Below are 22,632 nucleotides of genomic sequence, written 5' to 3' on the forward strand. Positions count from 1 at the left end.
CCATACTCAGGGTTCAGGCATCTGCTGACAGAGCACCAAGTACCCATCTGTGTGTTCTGAGGCTCCAGGCTGAGTTCACCCAAGGCCAGGCCAGAGAATTCCTGAGATTTGGGCCCCCAGCACACCTGGGGTTGCTTCCAGCCTGCTGTTGGTTCCCTGGAAAGCTGGGGGCTGTACAGCAAAAGCATCATTAACTACTCCCCCAGGTTCCCTTCCCTTCCCAGACATTCTCATCCTCCTCTATGGCTTCAAGTGCCACCTTGGAGGCTCATGACACCTAAACCATCCCATCAGTCCGGACCTCTCCTCCAGCTTCAGAAGTGCTTTTTCAACCTGACCACACATGGTTGTCCCATAAACCTTCACACTCAACAGGCCTGATGGTGACTTCATCTTTCCCTGAAACCTCTCCTCCAACACGCCCTCACTTTAAAGAATAGCACCTTCCCTGGTGGCTCAGACAGTAAGGCGTCTGCCTACAATGCGGGAGACCCAGGTTTGATCCCTGGGTTGGGAAGATCCTCTGGAGAAGGAAATGGCAACCCACTCCAGTACTCTTGCCTGGAAAATCTCATGGAGGGAGGAGCATGGTAGACTACAGTCCATGGGATCACAAAGAGTCAGATACGACTGAGCAACTTCACTTTCACTCACTGCTCAGCTCACCTAAAGGCATGCTGCTGAGTTAAATCGTTCCTCTCCACCTCATACCCCCCAAACTAAGGCATCAGGCTCCCCACTCTCAGCTTTAGTTTAGAGAACAGCATCTCCCAATGTCTCCCTGCCACCGCCTCACCCTCCTTTGCCCATCACCTATTGGTCACCAGAGCCATGTCCCCAAACAAAAATCCAGTCACCAAGATATAACTGAAATGTATAATTTAATCAAACAATTAGACTAAAAATGGTGATTTAAGAACATAAATGCAAAAGTATTAGAAAACAGGCAAGGCATAGTCCCCAAACAAAGTCTCCAGCCTTTTGCTGCATATTGAGAAACTGGAGTGTCTCTGTACAATGCAGTATTACAATATAGCTTCTATTCATTAAAGACCTCCAAGAAAAGATTAGTAACTTTACAAAGTTGGGGGGTGGTGGGCAAAATATTTAAGAAAAGCAGTAAAAAAAAAAAACCCTCATTTCTCCCAAGCAGTCAAACCCCTTGCTGGGGTTGCAGCAGGAGCAGCACCCACAGCAGGCGTCATGTTCCCCCTCTGGTTTGCACTGCAGGGCCCCTTGATGATCTGGACACCAAATTCCACTAGGCAGAAAATCACAATACAAGCCTACTGATTATCTTCAAGACAAAGGGGAAACATAGAAAGGCAATCAGTTGCAAATTTCCACACTAACAGCCAAGGATGTAAGAGGCTGTCAGAATCTAGTACTTTTTCTGCTATCTGGCCTTAAAAAACCAGAAATTAGACACCCTAGTTCGACAGCAGCACAGTATGAAAATTGAGAAGAGATGTCTAAAGCTGGCCCTCACCACCTGTCTGATCTTTAGCAGTCACCTAGCCTCTGCCTCCTTGCCTGGCCTGTTTTCTCACCACCTCGCTTTGGCAGTATCACACTCAAGTTGTTCCCTCTTCCTGGAATGACTGTTCTTTGCCCATCTGGAGAACACTTACTCATTCAGTTCAGTTCAGTTCAGTCGTTCAGTTGTGTCCAACTCTTTGCGACCCCATGAATCGCAGCACGCCAGGCCTCCTTGTCCATCACCAACTCCCGGAGTTTACTCAAACTCATGTCCATCGAGTCAGTGATGCCATCCAGCCATCTCATCCTCTGTCGTCCCCTTCTCCTCCTGCCCCCAATCCTTCCTAGCATCAGCGTCTTTTCCAACTTACTCATTAAGACAAATCAAATGTCTGCTCCCTTTATGAAGCCTTTTCTGACTGTGTGACCCTTGGAGACCACATTCTCATTTTTGCTCCCCTTTACCTCGGAGATACATCTGTTCAAGTTCCTGTAACTCCTTAGTTTACAGATCTGCCTCCCTCTATAGAGTGTAAGGCCCCTGTGGGCAGGAACCATGCACCTTTATGTTCATATTCTCAGACTTAGCTCAGTGCCTGGTCTTTAACACATGTCTTCCCCACTACACTGAGCCCTTGGTTTTTAAATTTTAAGCAAACCATTCAAATGATCCTAGTCTTGGTGCCCCAGAATCTGGGTCCAGGTAGCATAACCCAGCAGTGCTAAGAGTGTAGCCCCACGAACAAAATCATGTGAGCTGAAGAGTACTAATCACTGCTTACCCAGGTTCAAGTGTAGGGCCTTGGGAGGAGGGAAGCAATGGTCATATGTGGAAGAACAACCTCAACAAGAAAGAAAGTCCAGTCAACTCTCTCTCAATTGTGTCGATAGAGAAAAATGATGGCCACACAAAAAAATTTCAACCAGTAGAAAATCCATTGATAAACATCATTAAACCTTGAAATGAATTATTTCTTTGCAGCAGATTTGTCTTCCAGTTGCCATTTGGCTCAAGCTATGTGCACATAATAAAGGATGACAGTCATCTAATGTAGGGCTTAATGAAGCTCGGCAGTAATGCAAACACCTGGGCAGGGCAGGGAAGTTCCCTTTACCTGACACAGTCCTGGGGTGCCTGCCTAAAAGGCTCTTGCAGCTCCCCTTCTTGATGTTCAGGAAGGACTACAGAATGGCCTTGACCCTAAACTGCCCAGCCAAATCAAAGCTGGAATGGGCACTGGCAAGAGTCCTATTATTCAGCCCCTAATCCACAGGCTGGAAGTGACTTTGCATGGCAACCTGCTCCCCTGTGCCCTTAATTATGGTTGGCACTGACCTGGGAACTAGACTCCAACTACCTAGAAGGGGCAAAATGTAAAAAAGGGGAAACAACAAAGGGGGAGGTGGCCCTGGAGCGGTGGGGCAATCTTTCTATCTACTGGAACACTGGGTAGTATGAGCTCTGCTGCAAGTACAAAAGAGGAAACCATGAGGAAAGGGAGGAGCATGCTCTGACCTGGATTACAGAAATGAGGCTGGAGAGCGGGATTCAAAGCTGAAAGAGGAAGATGGTTCTCATCTGGGATGGTTTGATCCCAAATTTCCCTCTTCCCCTTTCCCATTTGGCCATCTGCTTTCTTACCCATAGTCTCCTCCTGACCCAAATGCTCCTCTCAGAAGCCAGAGTACCTCCCCATACTCACACACTACATTCACACACCTATCCCGCGAGACCCGAAGTCACATTTCAACCTCTCCCACTCTCGAGCCCAAACTTCATCCCCCCACCAGATCGCCCCTTTCTGTGTCTCCACTTCACCTTGCCTCAGAGTCTGGCCCCTAATTCCATTTTCCGTTTGTCCTTTCCAGGCTACCAATCTCTAAGCTAGCCTTCCGGCATCTGCTAGGGGCGGGCCTCTTAATACTGACTATCTCCATAAGCCCCCAGCGGCTCCTCCCTTGCGCCTCCCGCCTGGGCCGCTGCAGTCCATATACCTTTAACAAACCTCCACGTGCATGTTAACCGCGGTGACAGCATTTCCTTGTCTCTGTTCCCGCCCCGGGAGGCGCCGTCCATTGGCTGCCGGGTTCCTCTGTTCTTGTTCTAATTGGCCTCGCTCCTGGTAAACTCCAACCAATGGCCTCTCCGCTCCCGGCTCCCTCCACCGACTCTGGCTTCCCATTGGCTCCATTGGCTCGGAGAACTTAGGCTGTCCGCTTGGCTTGGTGACTGGTAAATTCTTCCATGCCGGGAGGTTCCCCCGCTAAGAAACTGGTTCCGAACCCAACGGAACCCAGCGCGGAGCCACGCCGGGTCACGTGGCCAGCGGCCCCATGACCTTCGGGCTGCGGAGCGTCATCGTGACGTTTGGACGACTCTCCGAGTGGCCCCGCTGCCTCCGCCACCTCTGCAACCGCGGTGCTGCCATGGACCTGGGACCGATGCGCACGACTTACCGCGGGGACCCAGAGGTGCCGCTGCCCTGCAGGGCCTCCGCAGTCATCTCCCGAGGGGAGGGGCATGGAAGGGATCCCCTGGGGTTTCTGATCCACCTCTTGGGGCTCGGGGTTACCCCTGTGGGAGAAGCGGGGGTTCAAAGACAATCAATGGGGGAGGGTTTCTGGAGAAACGAGGATGAAGGTGGACTCCAGAGGCAGCTCGTTATAGGAACTCAGGGCGCTCACTCGGGGGCTGCCTGGGAGGAATCCTGCCGGTCGCTGGGCGCACTTCTTGGGCGGGTTACTCACCTCTCTGGGTCTCAGTTTCCTCACTTCACAAGTAATATCACTGACCTCACGGGGATGTTATAGACTTTGATATTTGTAAAATGCCTCTGTTGTTCAGTCGCCAAGTTGCGTCAGACTCTTTGCAACCCCATGGACTGCACCGGGCCAAGCTTCCTTGTCCTTCAATATCTCCCAGAGTTTGCTCAGGTTCTTGTCCACTGAGTCGGTGATGCTATCTAACCATCTCATCCTTTGCTGCCCTCTTCTTTTGCCCGCTTTCTCCTTTCGCCTTCAGTCTTTCCCAGCATCAGGATCTTTCCCAATGAATCGACTGTTCGCATCAGGTGGCCAAAGTATTGAAGCTAGTAAAGTGCCTAGAACAGTGATAATCAACTTGTTTAGTCGCTGAGTCGTCGCCAACTCTTTGCGACCCCATGAACAGGCTCCTCTGTCCATGGAATTTCCCAGGCGAAAATACTGGAGTGGGTTGCCATTTCCCTGTCCAACGTATCTTCCTAACCCAGGGATTAAAACATGTGTCTCCTGGAATGGCAGGCGGATTCTTTACCACTGAGCCACCTGGGAAGCTTATGTTTGTTGTTGTTGTTTTTAATGTAACTAGTTAATTTATTTTGTCTATTTTTGGTTGCTCTGGGTCTTCCTTGGGCAAAGGCTTCTCTCATTGGAGAGCGTGGGGCTCTAGGTGTGCGGTCTTCCTATAGCTGCAGCGCATGGGCTCAGTAGCTGTGGTCCTCAGGCTGCACCCCGGCATGTGGGATCTTCCCAGACTAGGGATCAAACCCCAGCGCCCTGCTTTGGCAGGTGGATTTTAAACCACTGGACCCCAAGGAAGTCCATAAATGTTTGATAAATAAATAACACTTTGAGGAGGTGTAAGAAAAGGCAGTAAGAGCCAGGAGCTCCTGGCTCTTACTGCCTTTTCTCTTCTCAGAAGAGAAACCAAGAGAACTACTTTGGAATTAGGGCCCAGAGCCTGGTTACCAAATCTAGTTGCATGTGAGCATTTCCAGAAATGCTTGTTAAACATGCAATTTTTCATTAAATCTCAGACTTGTTAGGGGAACCACTGACCCAAACTGCCTGCCCTGGCCAGGCCCCAAAGTAACCACTTGCATGAGTTATCTTAAACCAGAGGTCCTGGGAAGGAACATGGAACTAACAAGCTAACACCAACTAGAAGAATTTGAGAAAGGTCAAAAGGAGAGAGGAGACAGTCTGTATGTCCTACCTACCTCCCAGAATCCTTCTGACTGGAATCCATCTTGGCTGAGCAATGCGCGTGCCACCAGGAAGGACCCTGAGTCAGAATGATTGGCCAGAGACAACCCGGAAACCAACAACATCACCATAAAACCTGAAACTGCAACCCATGTGGCAGAGCAATCCTCCTGGGTTCCCTTACCCTGCTGCTTTCCACCCGGGCACCCCATCCCAATAAAGTCTCTTGCTTTGTCAACAAGTGTACCTCCTCGGACACTTCATTTCTGAATGTCAGACAAGAGCCCGCTCTCAGGCCCTGGAAGGGGTCCCCCTTCCTGCAATTGACCTGCTGAATGAGAATTTACTGGGTGGAGCCCAGGAGTTTTTTTTGTTTGTTTTTTAGGCTTCCCAGGTGATAGGTTTGACACCCGTGACATGAAACCCTGATTTGTCAAATTATTCACCATTTTGTACCTGTTTTCTCACCTATAAGATGAGGCTAACAGAACCTTCCTGGGGACGGGTTTTTGTTATGAGGACTAAATGAGTTAACACTTGAAAAGTGTTAAATACTATATGTGTTTGTTAAATGAAATAAAACTCTCTCTTCCCAGGCATTTGAGGAGACTCATCTGACCTCCTTGGACCCTGTGAAGCAGTTTGCTGCCTGGTTCGAGGAGGCTGTTCAGTGTCCTGACATAATGGAAGCCAATGCCATGTGTCTGGCTACGTGTACGAGGTACACAGCCGTGGGCCCTTCTGTAGGTGGGTACAGATGAAGTAGGAAACTTAGGAAACTCTCAGTTTGATGGATGACAACTTTATGATTCTAGTTCTATTATTAATATGTGGTGTGGCCTCAGGCAAGTAATTTGTCCTCTTTGGGCCTCAGTGTCCTTAACTGTAAACCAAAGACTAGACTTGACTCAGTTCCATTTAGTGATAAAATGTAGTGCCTCATTCATCTCTGCCCTTGATGCTTCCACCTCCCAGTACACACACCCTTGTCTCCCTCAGCTCCCAGTCTCCCCAGTTCCCGTCTGGGGAGGTAGATCTCCATAAAGCCATTTCCCTCTCTTGATATCTGGCACAATGCTGGTTTGTATCATTCATTTGACAATCAGTCATAAATCCCTTGAGACATAACTTGTGTTAGCCTCTTATTCAACTCTTCTTCCCCCTCCTCACTAAAGTGTAAGACTTTGGAGGCAGGGCTCTTATACTATGCCCCTGGATACCCCCCAGAGCTAGTTTGCTTGGGCCACTGTAACAGAGACTGGGTGGCATAACAGAAACTTGTTTTCTCACAGGTCTGGAGGCTAGAAGTCCAAAATCAAGGTGCTATCAGAGTTGGTATCTAGCAAAGCCTCTCTCGAGTCCTGGCTTGCAGATAGCTGCCTTTCTGCTGTGTTCTCACATGGCCTTCCCTTTGTGTACACAGGGAGAGACAGAGTTCTCTGGTGTCTCTTCCTTTTCTTATTATAAGGACACCAGTCCTACTGGATTAGAGTCCCACTCTTATGATCTCATTTAACCTGAATCATTCCCTAAAGGTCCCATCTCCAAGTATAGTCCCATTGTGGGTGAGGGCTTCAAAAATGTTAGTGGAACCCAGATCAGTCCATTATAGGGCCCTAGGCCACGGTGTCATGCTTGCACTTCTGGGACAAATTCCCATGGGCAGCTTGAGTGCCCAGAGAGTGCAGAATAAGGGGGCACAGGTGTAGGGGTGCTCAGACATCCTGTGGGGAGGGTCTCTGACCATGGTGCTCTGCTCTTTGCCCCAGAGATGGGAAACCATCTGCCCGCATGGTGCTGCTGAAGGGCTTTGACAAGGATGGCTTCCGCTTCTTCACTAACTTCGAGAGTCGAAAGGGAAAAGAGCTGGTGAGGGTTCATAGTAAATCCTTCCTGGGCCTGCAGGGTCCAGCCCTGGCTTGTTGGTCTCCTACTCATGCCACCCCTGCCCCAGTCCACCTGCCAGCCGTGCTGGGGCACTGTCCTGACTAGAGACCTTTGTACTTGCCTTCTCTCTGCTGTGAATGAGGGCAAGCTTTAAGCACTGCCACCTCCCTAGCTGTTTACCTGAGTAGCTCCTGTTTCTTTGGATCTCAGCCCCCGTGTCACCTCCTCACGGAAGCCTCTGGACTCCCAGGCTGAGCCAGCCCCTCTCACTGTTTGCAGTCACTATAATTTACAAATTTCCTTTCTGCCACTGTCTTAGTTTCTAACTGCATGTATTTGGGGGATTATGTGATTAATGTTTATGTCCTCTACTAAACGGTAAGCTCCGTGGGGGCAGGGCTGCCTCTGAGGTGTCTCTGTTATACCCCCAGCACCTCTCCTGGTGTTGAGCACAGAGCTGGCACTTCATATGCGTTCAGTTAATGAATCCAAAATGAGTAGCCCTCCCCGAGTCCAGTGCAGTCAAATGTGCATTTCAGAGGATTTGCAAATCTGAGGGTGAGAGAAATGGCAAGCTTCACTTTGGAGTCCATCTGGCTGAGGTTTTCAGTGCCAGGTCTTCCATTGACTCTGTGAACCTGGTCATGTTACTGAACCTCTCTGAGCCTACCTCCACACCTATAAAAGTAGGCCTACCTTTGAGAACTTAATGAGATGCTACAGTAAATGCATCTGCAGTGGGCCTGTGCGGTGCAGACCCCCTTCCTTCCCCCTGTGCTCAGGCATCCTCTCTCCTGTCCTGATGACTGTCTGTGGATTCTCTTCCATTTCCAGGACTCAAATCCCTTTGCTTCCCTTGTCTTCTACTGGGAGCCCCTGCACCGTCAGGTGAGTGAGCATTCCTGGGGCAGCCGGGGGTGGACTGGAGGTCAGAGGGGCCTGAGTTTATGGATGAACCTGGTGAAGGTCCCCAGGCTGGGCAAACATCCTGCCTTTCAAATGGTTCTCACTTAGCTGGGCTAACTGGAGTCAGGCGGTGGGGCAGTGGTAAAGAGAAGAACAGAGAAGACCGGGGCCAGTGCTGGTCGGGAGGGCAAGTGGCCTTCAATGCTATCTACCCAGAGCCATCCCTGGGCAGGTGCGTGTGGAGGGGCCCGTGAAGAAGCTGCCTGAGGAGGAGGCTGAATGCTACTTCCACTCCCGCCCCAAGAGCAGCCAGATTGGGGCTGTGGTCAGTCAGCAGAGTTCCGTGATCCCTGATCGGGAGGTGAGTGGGGCTTCTCCTTAGTCCTTTGAGTGGTGGGTGCCTTGGCTCAGCCCCAGAGGCTGTCCCCAGGGGATGCCAGGGCCCTCTCTCTCCAGCAAAGTGAAATGGATGGTCTCCCTGGGGGATGTGAATATGGGGAGCAGGGAACAGGCCTCCTGTGTTTGTCTGACCCTCCTGTTGAACTGTGCCCCCGGAGGTCACAGGCCAGTAGCTTTGCTCATCTGTGTCCCCAGCACCTGGCACAGAGCACATGCCCTGTAAGTGGTGATTAAATGAATCACTGACTGAGTCTGGCCCTTCATCTGTGTCCCCAGCACCTGGCACAGAGCACATGCCCTGTAAGTGGTGATTAAATGAATCACTGACTGAGTCTGGCCCTTCCTTCATTTCCTTCCCCTGGACAGTATCTGAGAAAGAAAAATAAGGAACTGGAGCAACTCTACCAGGAGCAGGAGGTGCCGAAGCCAAAATACTGGTGAGTGATACTGGGGGTCACCTAGAAAGGGACACTGGGACCCTCATGCTTCCTGGAAGCCCTGCTGTCCTTGGAATTACAGATATACTCCTCCCTGGCAACCCTTGTCAGATGCATGCCAGCAGCTGCCTTCACGGGACCCTGGGATGGCGTGGAGGGTGGTGGGGGTTGCCTGGCTAGAAAAATGCACAGAACACCAAACTGTCTACTTCTCCTTGTAGGGGTGGCTACATCCTGTACCCACAGGTGATGGAGTTCTGGCAAGGCCAAACCAACCGCCTGCATGACCGGATCGTTTTTCGTCGAGGCCTACTAACCGGAGACTCCCCTCTGGGGCCCATGACCCACCGAGGGGAGGAAGACTGGCTCTATGAGAGACTTGCGCCCTGACTCCCAATCTGTTGGCACTGAGTGGAGCTGGGGCCAGTGCCCCAGAGAGGGTATGGGATGTGGGGCCAGACCCTTCTAAACTCAAGCCATTTCCCTTCCTGCCTCTTATATTCAGGGCTCTTCAGTGTTTACCCTCGGAATTCTCCATAGTCAGCTAGTCTAGTGGAGTTTAACAGTGGCACAGACGATCACAAACGGAAAACCTTGTAATTATCTTCTCGACCTTAACTATGATTTATTGGAATAACTCCCTCTAGGAGTGGAGCTGTTGTGATTCCCCTTTCTGGTGACAGGGGGTGGGCCCCCAGCAGTCTCGTCTGTTATCACATGACAGAGTCTGGCCAGAGCCGATTGGTCCCAGCAGAAGCACCTGAGGCAATCTAGCCAATCGGTTTTTCTTTTCTTTCAAATTTGAAATTTGAAATCTAGAGCCTCAGAGCATAGGAGCTATTGTAGCCAAGTAAATAATGGCAGCCTAGAAACAGCAACTTCTGGCTGCTGCTCTTGCAATTCTCTGAACAATCCGTGGATCCCTCCTTCCCACTCCTGGGGTTGTGCAATTCATCCTTCTACCTCAGAAAACCCATTGTCTCTAAAAAAAGAGAGAGAGATTTTTTTTTCTTGGCTTAAACCAGTCAGAATTGATTTGCTTGCAACGAAAAGAACCTTAACTAACTCATTTACTAATAGGATATTTTTAAACCTCTTACCCAACTGATAGCTGCCCTCCATTATCTGAAGAAGAGCTATGTGGAAAAGAGACTAAATTTATTCTCTGTAGCTCCAAAGGACCCATAGGTGGAAGTTACATGAAGTTAGATTTCATCTCAATATGGGAAGAAATTTCAAACAATTGGGGCTGCCTAAGAGGGAGTGTTCTTGCTTGGAGAATCTCAGGGATGGGGGAGCCTGGTGGGCTGCTGTTTATGGGATCGCACAGAGTCGGACACGACTGAAGCGATTTAGCAGCAGCAGCAGCAAGAGGGGGTAGGTTAGGTAGTGAGTGTTCTGTCCCTGTCAGGCAGGAGTTTTGTAGAAGGAACTCATGCTAGTACCTGTGGGACAGGAAGATTTTCATCAGGCCTTACTTTCCACATTTGTTTATAAAAACTCGATGTATGTGAGGGCTTTCCAGGTGGTACTAGTGGTAAAGAACCCACCTGCCAGTGTAGGAGATGTAAGAGACGTGGGTTCGATCCCTGGGTCTGGAGGATCCCCTGGAGGAGGGCATGGCAACCCTCTCTAGTATTCTTGCCTGGAGAATGCCATGGACAGAGGAGCCTGGTGGGCTACAGTCCATAGGGTCTCAAAGAGTCAGACACGACTGAAGCGACTTAGCACAGCACATGTGTATGTGAAATACATATATACATACATTTATATGTATTTCACTTTCCAGATATAAAATTAAATAATAGAGCTTATACTTTTCTGACACACATCCCTTTACCTCCCTCCCACCCCTACTGATGATGACTCCTAGGTCTCTGGTTTTCACTGGAATTACCCAGGAGCTTTAAAAACCCTGCTGCTCAGTCCCACGAGGGACTTCACTTTCACTTTTCCCTTTCATGCACTGGAGAAGGAAATGGCAACCCACTCCAGTATTCTTGCCTGGAGAATCCCAGGGACGGCGGAGCCTGGTGGGCTGCCGTCTATGGGGTCGCACAGAGTCGGACACGACTGAAGCGACTTAGCAGCAGCAGCAGCAGCTCAGTCCCACTCTCAGAGGTGATTTGACCAGTGTGAGTGCAGCCTGGACTTGGGGAAATTTCAAAGGTCCTTGGGAATTCTGTGCAGCCAAGGTTAACAGCCCCTGTTAATAGATCCTTGCTACTTGCAGTGGGGCTTCCCTTGTGGCTCAGGTGGTAAAGAATCCGTCTGCAATGCAGGAGACCTGGGTTCGATCCCTTGGTTGGGAAGATCCCTTGAAGAAGGGAAAGGCTACCCACTCCAGTATGCTAGCCTGGAGAATCCCATGGACTATATAGTCAACGGGGTCGAAAAGAGTCAGACACGACTGAGCGACTTTCATTCACTTGCGGTGTAGTCCACAGGCCAGCAGCTTTGGCTTCCCTTGGGACCCTACCCCAGACCCATTGAATCCCATGCTGCTTTAAACAAGACCACCCCCACTTCCAGGTAACCAGATTAGCCTCAACCTCTAAACCAACCACTTCTGCAGCTGGATTCTTCGGTAGCACTTGGCTGAGGCCTGTGCTAAGCTATAGTCTTTGTCTTCTTCGAGCACAAGCCTGGTGACCAGGGGTAACGTGGGTGAGTGGCCTCCAGGCTGTGGAGAGGAGCTAGGCTGGGCAAATGTTTGCTGTGACTAAGCCAGGATCAGAGAATTGACTGTTTGCATACATTGGCCATTGAACTTGCAACTCTGTAAACTGTGCTTCATTCCACTGTATGGGTGCGTGCTTTGGCGTCTGTTACTGACCGCCTCCTCCAAGAGCGGCCCTCTGGGTGTTGACCACCCCCACCCCCACCAGCTTCCTTAAGCTGGGGTGCAGGAAGGCACAATGCTAGTCTTGTGGCCACTTGCAGGAGAGGGTGCTGGAGTGCCCTTCCCTACCTTGTCCTGTTATGTTATGGGGTCTGTGTATACCCCCTGCTTTGAGCCTGGTCTCAGCTGTTCCTTTCCTTTCCTCTGTCTGACAGTCCCTGTGCCAAATCTAAAATAAAAGCTTATCAGCCATGCATGATGTAAATATTCAATCTAGCCTGGTCTCGTCCCCCGCCCCCCATGTTTGAGGGGAGTTGAAGAATTTAAGCGACTCCTCCTACCTGGCTTCTCCACTTGGGGAGGTTGGGCGTCCAGCAGGGGGAGCCCGATGCCCAGGGTTGGCCCCTACTAGGCAGCACAGGCCAGTTCTAGTCGGCCCCTCCTGGCCCCCTCTTTCCCCTCTTGGGTCCTGTCCCAGTGAAACTGTGGTCAATAACCATAGCCTCTCCCGCTCCTGCTCATATTTTCATATTTGCACTCTCACTTCCTCCTCCTCTGGCCTGGTGAACACTTGCAGCTGCCTGGGCGCTGACTTCCTGGGCAGCCAGATCTCCTTTGGCTCTTATTACCTGCCCCCAGTCCATCCGTCCATCCCTGAACTTAGGGATATGTGTGGAGTTTTCGTGGGAGATTCTGTGGCCATCATTTTGGGTCTGTGGCATGCACAGGGTTGAGGAACGCGCAGACCCTCTCACCTAAGAGGGAAAATAGTGGTCTGGTGGTTGCCTGTATGAGACAGAACCAGAGGTCAGTGGCCTGGGGCCCAGCCTCTCGCCCCTCCCCACCCCTTGCCTCAGGGAACCTCAGGATGGCTGAAGCAGCAGCTCCCTATGCTTTGAGGTCTCACCCTTGAAGCTGGTTGACTTTTCCTCACTGGTTCCAGATTCTGGGCTGCCCCCTCAGAGGATGCTAGCCTCCCAGGACCCCAAAGCCTAGGCATGGCCCTCTCTCCCCACCTCCCCACTGCAGAAGGTGACTGTACTCCTTTCCTTGTTCTGAGCCTCAATTTCCCTTCCCTGTTGTTCATTTGCTCAGTCCTGTCCGACTCTGCAACCCCATGGACTGCAGCACGCCAGGCTTCCCTTCCCTGAGCAGATAAAAACCCAGTGTGAAGGGGTCTCTGCGGTCCAGCAGCTATATGCACAGGTCTGGCCTCAGTCCCAGCTCTGCCACTGGGAGCCCTGACCCAGGTCTGGTGACTTGATCTCTTAGCCTCACCTAATGCAGCTAGAAAACTAGAAAATGGCGATAATGACAGCACCTATGATGAGAGGGTTACAGGAGGAACTTAGTGGGGTACTCGCCACAGAGCTGGCTGATTATGACTCCTCTGAGTATCAGCTGCTAACTCTGGGCAGAGCTGCAGTGGGCAGAAAGTCAGCTCCTCCATGGGAGGCTTTATGGACTGAATGATTGTGGGGACCCTAGAAAGTTCCATGTGGTGGAGAGGGATGGGGAAGAGGCTTGGGGGAAGGCCATATACCTGAGCCCGCCTTCCCTCCCTCCAGTCACTGATCTCCCTCCCTCTTCAGAGTTCCCTCTGGCCTGGGTGAGGCCAGCTAACAAAGGCCCCCTTGTACAGGTCTGTTTGTTTTGGTAAATGTCCTGAGTAACCTCCCTGGGGTGGCCCAGCAGCCTGCGAGGAGCTGACCTGGAAGCCACAGAATCACATTGTTTAGTTGTCACCTTGGTCTCTCCGTGTTCCCACCACAAGCTCCAGAGATTTGGCCAATTTTTTTCCAGTTCTCAGCTCCTGGGGCTTGAGGAGGGTCTAGACCTAACAGCATAGGGAGTAAGCTCTCTCTTCATCCTTAAATGGAAGCATGAGCTGTGGTGGAGTTCCTTCATAAAAGAAAGGGAAGGAAACCGATATTCATTAGGCACATACATAGGACTACTTATGGGTCATGTAATACTGACCATGTACGTGTGCTAAGTTGCTTCAGTCATGTCTGATTCTTTGGACTGTAGCCCTCCAGGCTCCTCTGTCCCTGGGATTCTTCAGGCAAGAATCCTGGAGTGGGTTTCCATGCCCTCCTCCAGGGGATCTTCCCAATCCAGGGATTGAACCTACATCTCCTGTGACTCCTGCATTGTAGGTGGATTCTTTACCCCTGAGCCACCAGGGAAGCCCTATACTGGCCACTATCTGTGAAATAGATATTAGTACAGCCCCTTTTACAGAAGAGGAAGCTGAGGCTCAGAGGAGATTTTGTTTTTGCTTTTTAATGTTCCCCAAATCACCCAGCTGCTAAAGGAGGAACCAGAATTTGAATCTGGATCCCAAACTAAACCCCTGAGATTTGGGGGTCAGTCACCAGAGGTCTGCTCCATTCTCTTGGAGCACCTGAAAACCCTTCTGTTGCTGAGGTATAACTAGCTCCTTCCTTTGCTCTCTCCATCTCCAGATGCTAAGATGGCTTGGTGGTGAAGTTAGTGCCCCACGCACTATATTTTTTCACCTGGGGACCTTTCCTGATGCTCAAAAGGAACAGTTTGAACACAAAGTAAAAAAGAGTAAAGTCATGAAAAACAGCATCTCAGTAAATGTAAGACAAGAGCATACACAGTTTCTCTGCTTTTGCAGCATTATTTATTACAAAAAGAAACCTACAATTTTTTTTTCTTTTAAACAAAATTCAAGGCTCCAGGACTCATTCTGGGGCTGATCCATCTTAAATACTAGTAGGGGTAGGAGGACTCCTGCCAGAACTTCCCACCCCCTTTCCAAGTTTGGACCCAAGGGGCAGTGTACTTCCCCTTTGAGGGTGCATGCAGAACTTGTGGGGTCCCTGGTCCGGCCTTCTGCAGCACCTCCTAGGGAGTGCCAGGGTCCCCTCCCTCTTCACACCTGGGGGCAAAGTTCCAGGAAGTTTCTCACTTGAATTAGGAGGTGAGCTCAAGTTCATCATCTCCACCTCAGCTCCAGGAAACCACCCCCATCACGTGGCTTCTGGAAAATGCACTCAGAATTGATCCAGAGAATAATCACCGGTAGAGAAAGTAGAGGGAGCAGTAATTTAAACTCACCCTTGACCCTGTGCCTCGGCAGGGGGTGAGGTCTGTCCGGATCCCTTGCTCCATTCCTTCCACGCCCACCTCTCTGCGGGCGCTGCCAGTGCTTCGAGCAGGGCTGTCCTTCCCAAGTGGGACTTTTCAACCTTGAACTGAAGTGCCTTTGTATATGGTGGGGGAGGGCAGGAGGACCTGGGATCTCTCAGGCCTTCCAGAAAGCCAGAGCACATAAATACAAACCTAAAACCAGACATTTCCTGCCAGCAGGCATCAGGTCCCCCCACGGCTTCAGCTGTGGCCAAAGAGGCGAGCATGGCGAGCTCCTGTCTCAGACCCAGCTGATGGCAGGGAGCAGGAAGGTGCTAGTGTCCTTCTTGGCCCCCTTCACTGTCCTTTGCCCTCCCTGTCATCAAAGAGGTTGGGGTTCTCCGCCAACGAGGCTCGGACCTTTTTCTTCTCCTTGAAGCGGCCCGAGTTGGAGACTTTGACGTGCTTGCCCTTGGTGTTCTTGTCCACAATCTTCTCCAGGCGGGTGTTAAAGTTGCTGTTGGGGCTCCCACTGTCAGGTCTCGGGGGCTCCGCATCACCCTCACTCTGAGTGTAGGTGTCAGGGATCTCATACAGCACTTTGGGAGTGGATTTCTTTTTCCGCAGGAAGGTCAGCTTCCACCAACCAACTTCGGTCATGGCTTTCCCAGACCTGAAGGTGGGGCTTCCTGCAGGAGCAAGGGGTGTAAAGAAAGGGGGTCAGTGGGGAGAAGGGGTAGGGGCCTTGGAGCAGCCCTTTCTAGTCTCCCAACCAGGCTTGAAAGAATTGAAGGTGGGGCCAAGTGAACCCAGGATTCAGGTAAGCGATGCAATCCTTTCGGTGAACATGAGGAGAGAGAGGGGTCTGGGGAAGAGGCGGTCAAGAAAACATCCACGGGGAAGCCATCTGAGCCAGGCGGACGGGACAGTGGGACAGCTACACGCTGCTGCCGGGCAGCTTGGCACTCCAAGCCCCTGGGGCCGCAGGAGGGTGAATAGCTTGCTGGGTCATACAGCAACTAGGCCTTGGCCACCTTCCCAAACTCTTCCCGCTATGCCTCCAGGCCCTGCTGCCAGGAGCAGACAGGTGATTAGCTGGTATCAGACAGACAGAAATACACTATGCATTTTCTTTGGAATTCATTACAAAATTAAACAGGATTTGTGATGTTCAGAATAATTTGGACTTCCCTGTGGTCACTACCGGGGCTGAAGGAGCAGCTAGGGTTTTTGTAAGGGAGAGAAACATCAGGCTGGGAGTGGGAAGTCCAGAGAACTGTTCCAGCCTCGTGACCTCTGGCAAGGTACATCTTTGGACCTCAGAGTCCTCACCCGTCCTTTCCAGACCTAACGTTCAGCTCTATTGTTCATCCTTCCCCATAAGGCATATGTGCTTCGCAAAGTAAAACTTATTGAGGGGTGGTTCCCTTTCCCCATACAGCTTCCAAAGGACAGGAGTTCGAAGGGAACCTGAACATTTGGAAGGAGGTTTGGTGGGGCCAAGAGGTACATGTGGGGTCTGGTTATCACAGGCTGGACCCTCCATAAGGATACCCCATGAGAGGTGGGGCAGGGGTCTGAAATCCAAGCTTCTCCACTGACAACATGATGTGTCCTGACACAGTAGTGGCCTCACCTTTTACTGTTCCATGAAGTTGCTGCCTGAGCTGGTGGAAGTTTTGGCAGATGAAGTTATCTGGACACCACAAGAAAAAGAGAGTATGGGCTAGAGATACTAAGATCAATGAAAGAGCAGGCAAAATGATGAGAAATGGAGACATCTTTGGGCCTGGAGAGGTTGGTGGTCTGATTTTCAGAACTCCGTGGTATTGTTGCAGGGAGAAGTCAATTCTGGCTCCATGTTGAAACTGTTTCCTTGACTTGCTTTCCATTGCTTTTGTTATTATAATCATACATAATGGCCTGTCTCAGGGAATCCTGCCCCTCTGCCTGACTGTTAAACTAAAGTGCCTTTGTTCAGAACCCTGTCCACCCATAGATGGCAGGAAAAGAGACGCTAACACATCCCCCTGCCTGAGGCTTGCCATTCTAGGAGATACTTGCAAAATTAATGGCCTTTTTACTTTGTTTCCTCCTCCCTGCCATCTCTGATCCATAAAAGAACCTGGCATTCAGACCCCGAAATGATGGTTATTTTGAAACATTTGTCTGCCATCTTCTTGGTCAGCTGGCTTTCTGAATAAAATTGTATTCCTTGCCTCAACACCTGGTCTCTCCAATTCACTGGCCTGTCACGTAGCGAGCACAGCAAGCTTGGACTCGGTATCAGTGTGAGCTGTGCAAGTCCTGAGGAGGAGGGTGCAATAGCCACAGCACACCAGAAAGCTAGATGATCAACCAGACCAAGGTCAGGCAAATGTATCACCTACTTTTAAAAACTGATGGTCTTAACTACATTTTCTAAAAAGACCTGAAGAAATATGCAAATGGTTAATATTGGTTTTCTTTATGTAGTAGGAATATGGGATGTTTTTTCCTCTCTCTCTCTACATATATATATATTTTTTTTAATTTAATTTTATTTTTTTGATTCCCAGATTTTCCATAATGAGCCTGGAGTTGTTTAGAGGGGCAGCAGGTCAAACTCATAAACAATGAAAGAGGGACTTCCCTGGCAGTCCAGTGGTTAAGACTCCGTGCTTCCAATGCAATGCAATTTCTGGTCAGGAAACTAAAATCCTACATGCTGTGCGGTTCAGCCAAAAAAGTATTTTGGAAGAAAGAAAAAAATGAAAGCAAATGCTGACCTAAGCTTGAAATGAAGTGAGTGCCTGCATCCATGGCGTCTTTGTTGTGGTTGTCCCCTGGCCCTGCATATATCCATCCGCTTGCCCAGAGCAAGGGGATTCCTCCCCACCTCTCTGTCCAGGAAGCAGATCCTACTTTGCCAGCTCTGTCCCTCGAGCTGAGCTCAAGAAGCAAGAAAATCCCAAGGAGATCTAGTGCAGCTCCCACTTAGAAAGTGAAGGAGGGGTGAGTGGTTAGGTAAATACTTTCAGGGCACCCTGGAGAGGTGAGCGCACCAAGGAGACAGCCTGAGAGCTTTGCTTTGGCAGCCTGCCCTACCTGGGCTTAGCACAGCCTTGCACAGAACTTGGTGTTCCAGAATGGGTTTCTGGAAGGAGCCGTGGGGAGGGCCAGGAAGGATGGACAGGGTGCTTGCTTGGCCTATGGGTGCCCCAGTCACCACCTGGTCTGGGGCAAAGCCCACAACCTCACCACGGCCCATCTGGGACTGCTAAGGAACTTGGGGAATGGAGGATTCAGCTCCTGAAACAACAGTAACCACCAAACTGCCTCGCTCCATGAGAGTACCCTCTGCTTGTGCCACTTAAAATATGCCACTTTAACAGGTCTTTGAACTTGGCATGCATGAGTCTTAACTCTCCTTGGAGTAAAGGGAGCCACTTGTCAGAAAACCACAGAGAGAGGTCAGAGTAGCCCTTGGGCCCTGCCCTGGAGCCTCCACCATGGCACCAAGTTAGTGCCCTTGGCTCCTGGCCTTGAACTCTGGTCTCTCCAAAATGCTTTCTGCTAATCCTTGCTGTCCCTTCTGTCCAGGAGGACATGACACACCAGTAAGCAGGTGTTTAGCCTTTAAGCAAGGCTAATCTATGGAAATCTGAATTTGCGGGACTAGTCTTTGTTTTTCAAAACAAGGGGGCTACATACAAGATTCTTTTAAATAGTGAGCTACCTCAAAATAGTGTAAAATCTGATTTGTTTTAGAAAAAAAAACGTGACACAACAGTCAAACTTCCCAGGTATCCAAAGTTGCAAAAAGCCAGAGGCCAACAGTCACATGCCCACGCACAGTCACAGGAGGCTAGAGGGACCTGGGGGAGGGGATGTACTTGGAATTTTGAACAGATTCAGCAGTTGGTGATATATCTGCTTCTGCAGGGCCTGAGCAGGCGCACTGAGGGCAAGGCCCTTGCCCCAGGGCCTTGCAATCCATCGGATGACAGAAATCAGCCCTGAAGATGCAAGTTACACCTCCACTGTTTGCACAGCTTGGGAATCCACAAGGCCCTCACAAGATCGCCTGCCATCCCCTGCCTATTGTGATCAGCACCCTGGCATACATGTGGGCACCCCAGGACAGCTCCCACCATGCCAGCTGGGTTCTGTGAACTGCCCTAAGGGCCTTGCCCAGACTGGGTTGAGCTCCTTCTGAGCTGGAACAAGTTAACCATTGATTGGGGTGGAGGTGGAAGGCTGGAGGGGGGTTGAAGGGGCGAGTCGGCTTCCATGTAGTAAGACAAAACTCAGAACCTCCATTCCTTGCATCTCTGCACGGTGCCTGTGGTACTTCTCCACTCTGCATGACACTCAAGTACCCTGGAGAGGACAGGGATATATTCCTACCAGACAGCCAGAAACATCCTCCAGCGGAGGGAGGAGCGGGTAGCAGGTGGTAAGCTCCTCTCCAGCAAGAGTTAATAGATCACTGCTCTGGAGTAAAACTTTCCCAGAAGGAGCTCTGTTGGAGGCCTGGATTGACTCCAAGAAGCCAGTGGGATGAGTCGAGCTCTGCCTGCCCACCTAGAGAGAGATGGGAGCCAGCATGCCTGGTCCCCCTTCACAGCTGGGCATATCAGCCGTGGAAGCAGAACTGAGGCCCCCAGACAGAGGTCCATGCCTTGGTTTCCCCTCCCGCTCACCTTCTGCTGGTACCTGTGAGCCCGACTGCTGGAAGGCTGGAGGCGAGAGCGTCCCTAGAAAAGGAGCTGAGTGCAGGAGGAGGCTGGCGGAGGTGGGGGTGCCTCCGGACTGCCTTGCCAGGCAAGGCTCAGGCTGGGAGAGCTGGGTAGGAGCAGCTGTGCAGCAGGTGCGGAGAAACAGGTGCAGGAGCGGTACCTACTCCGCTGTGGCTCCGGGAGTCAAGGTGAACCTGAAACCCAGCCCCTCCCGGCTAAGTAAACAGAAGCAGAGGCCGGCTCAGCTGATGAATATTCATTACCCCAGAAATCCAATCCCAGCTCCCCTGCACCCACCCAGAAGCCAGGGTCCTCCAGGGACTGCCTGGCCAGGAGGAGGAAACCCCAAGGGACGTCAGGGGTGGGGAGAACCCGGGAGCCTCTTGCCTCATTCTGCCACTCACAGGTGCCTGGTTGCACCCCCAACCATAAATGAGGTCACCCCTACCTGTTTCATGCCCCAAAGAGGCCAGACCCTTCTCCAGCATGAACTGCCACCTGGACATTACCCCAGGCACAATCCGGAAAGGGTTAAGGGCCGCTGCTCCTGTTGGCGGGAGAAACGGGTGCACCCAGCTCCTTTGAACTCCAGAGTCGAAACCAGTCCCTGGTTAAACTGGTTGGCAGACCGGTTCTCAGGCTGTCTGCTTCCACCCCAAGCCTCAGGCGGGTGCTGGGTGGGAGGCTGTAGGTTCCCTCCTGACCCGAAGGCTTTTCCTCAAGTTCTCCCTAGAAGGGGGTTGAGTGGCACCAGCTCCTCCTTAGGCCAGGTGCTCCAGACCCACTGCAACCTCAAGTGTCTACATTCCGTCCTCCCTTGCTTAGAAGCAGTCTTCAAAGACCTTGAAATTCTGCCTTCCGTCATGGACTGTGTCCCATTCCAGGACCGAGGCAGGTGGGCACTGGGTAGAGGAAAATCATACAATTCCCCCATCCTCGGCACTCCCTCCAAGTTATATTCCAAATTCTAATTAACCAACTCTCAAACCTGCCCACATCTTCAGCACTGAGTCTACTTGGTTCAGCTTCTCAAGGCCTCTTGAGTTCATGTTTGCCTCCATCCTAAACAGCCCCTGTGTCCCTGGGCCTCAGGTGGACAGTCCTGCAGAGGCTCCCCATGGCCCATAGTGGAACCCACTTGCCCTGGCCCTCCTAGTCTGCACTTTCTCTTCCAAACTCTCCCTGAATGTGCACACAAGGCCTTTCTCTGCCTACCTTCCTTGGTATGGAAGCTGTCTAAGAGGATGAGATTAGGAATGGTCTCTCCACCCTCTGAGTAAACCAAGACAAGCTCCTATTCATCCTTCAAGGCCTAAATTATTATGCCCCCTACTCCCCCGAGTCCTACTGGGCTTACTCACATGCTTCTACTTAACATGCCATATACCATAATTGATTAAGTGTGTACATACACATATATACATACATAGTAATGTAATGATCCAGTCACATATTTGCCTCCCTTAAAGAATGTTAGCTCCTTGACAGAAATATCCTATGATATCCCTTATATGTAGAATCTAAAAAGAAATGAAACAAATGGACTTATTTACAGAACAGACTCACAGATTTAGAGAAGGAAGAGGATGAGGGGAAAAGATAGTTAGGGAGTTCAGATTGACATGTACACACTATATTTATTTAAAATGGATAACCAACAAGGACCTGTTGTACAGCACAGGGAACTCTGCTCAAAGTGATGCGGCAGCCAGATGGGAGGGAAGTTTGGGGCAGAATGGATACATGTGTGTATATATATACGTATATGTGGTTGAGTTCCTTTGCTGTCCACCGGAAACTGTTACAACATTGTTAGTCAGTTATACTCCAATATAAAATAAAAAGTTAAAAAAAAAAGAATGTTAGCTCCTTGAGCCCAGAGTTGTCTGTCACTGATACAGACTTGGCATATAGTTAGTACTTAATGCAAACTTTAAAATACAAATAAGAAACAAAAGTATTGTCTTTAAGAAATTCTTAATGCAGCCACTTGTCCCAGGTAAAAGTGAGAGAAAAGCCATTTATTTCACTTCTGGTGGTTTCAGCTACAGCATGCTTGCTGATATGTTATCAGCTCCCTGGGGATCTACGAGAATTAAGGATATTGTTTTGTAAGGTTCTCCTAAATCTTGTGAGAGGTATACACAGCTGTCCCAGGAAGGTTTCTAGATCTGTCACTTTCTCTGAAATCCTGGTTGAGAGTCGGTGTCCAGTCCAGAAGATACCCAAAGAGGCTAAAAACTTAACTGAGGTGTTGGGAAAATAGTAGAAGGATGATGGGATGAGCACTAGCCTGGGGACTGTAACCAAGGGTCAGGACACTGTTTCCATCTGTACAGGAGGAAGGGGCTTGTGCTGAAAACACTCACTCCCTTCCCCACTCTCACCCCACCCCACCTTGCTTCAAAATCCAGACCTTTCTGATGTGTGAGATCCAGAGGGGGCATAATTCTGTTTTCTCAGCTCCACTCTGGAGGAGGAACCCCAGTGGGTGGGATTTAAGCGGATGCCTACGTGACCTGTCCTTCAGAGAAGGCCAGAAGGGCCAGGTACAGGCGCAGAGGCCCGCCCCAGCTCCATATCCTGGAAGGGACCAGCCTGGGAAGTTAGGCCCAACCCCTGACCTTTGGTAGGTTTATTTCTGGGAGGAGCAGGGTTGGGAGGGGAGTTTGAGATAAGGCTATAAACTATGACTATCCCTTAAACAGATCACCCCCACAAGGCTGCTGTATTGTTTTCTAGAATTTTCCACCTTTTAACACACCTTCTTAAAACTAGGTTCAAGTGTGATATTTCAAACACGAACATGAAATGTGCAAGTTTTCAGAAATGTGTCCTTGTTGGGTCAAGCAAGTTAAAATACACCTAAGGGAGTCTCAAGGACCTTGGTGCC

At 50.4% G+C, this 22,632-nt stretch overlaps 2 protein-coding genes across 5 annotated transcripts; one reads left to right on the forward strand and one right to left on the reverse strand.

The window, feature by feature from the left end:
* The first annotated feature begins 3,677 nt into the window (after positions 1–3,677).
* PNPO (pyridoxamine 5'-phosphate oxidase) lies at positions 3,678–14,545 on the forward strand. Of its 4 annotated transcripts, XR_014080149.1 has the most exons (8): positions 3,678–3,951; positions 6,042–6,166; positions 7,215–7,314; positions 8,167–8,220; positions 8,471–8,599; positions 9,004–9,074; positions 9,296–9,514; positions 14,385–14,545. XR_014080149.1 is itself a non-coding variant. In XM_081582380.1 (7 exons), exons 1-7 carry the CDS (start codon positions 3,814–3,816, stop codon positions 9,462–9,464), a joined length of 786 nt encoding a protein of 261 aa, XP_081438506.1. In that variant the 5' UTR covers positions 3,678–3,813; the 3' UTR covers positions 9,465–12,170. The 4 variants fall into 4 exon arrangements, 3 of the variants coding, with proteins under 3 accessions (XP_081438506.1, XP_081438510.1, XP_081438509.1); XM_081582380.1 differs by lacking the exon at positions 14,385–14,545 and having other exon boundaries at positions 9,296–12,170; XM_081582384.1 differs by lacking the exons at positions 8,471–8,599; positions 14,385–14,545 and having other exon boundaries at positions 9,296–12,170.
* A 684-nt stretch (positions 14,546–15,229) lies between these two features.
* Positions 15,230–15,678, reverse strand: PRR15L (proline rich 15 like). Its single transcript, XM_081582385.1, has one exon. It carries the CDS (start codon positions 15,676–15,678, stop codon positions 15,376–15,378), a length of 303 nt encoding a protein of 100 aa, XP_081438511.1. The 3' UTR covers positions 15,230–15,375.
* Between the last annotated feature and the right edge of the window lie 6,954 nt (positions 15,679–22,632).

This window comes from Giraffa tippelskirchi, chromosome 3 (assembly GCF_054371585.1).
Source record: "Giraffa tippelskirchi isolate mGirTip1 chromosome 3, T2T-mGirTip1v1.2.pri, whole genome shotgun sequence".
In the NCBI taxonomy this organism is placed as follows: domain Eukaryota; kingdom Metazoa; phylum Chordata; class Mammalia; order Artiodactyla; family Giraffidae; genus Giraffa; species Giraffa tippelskirchi.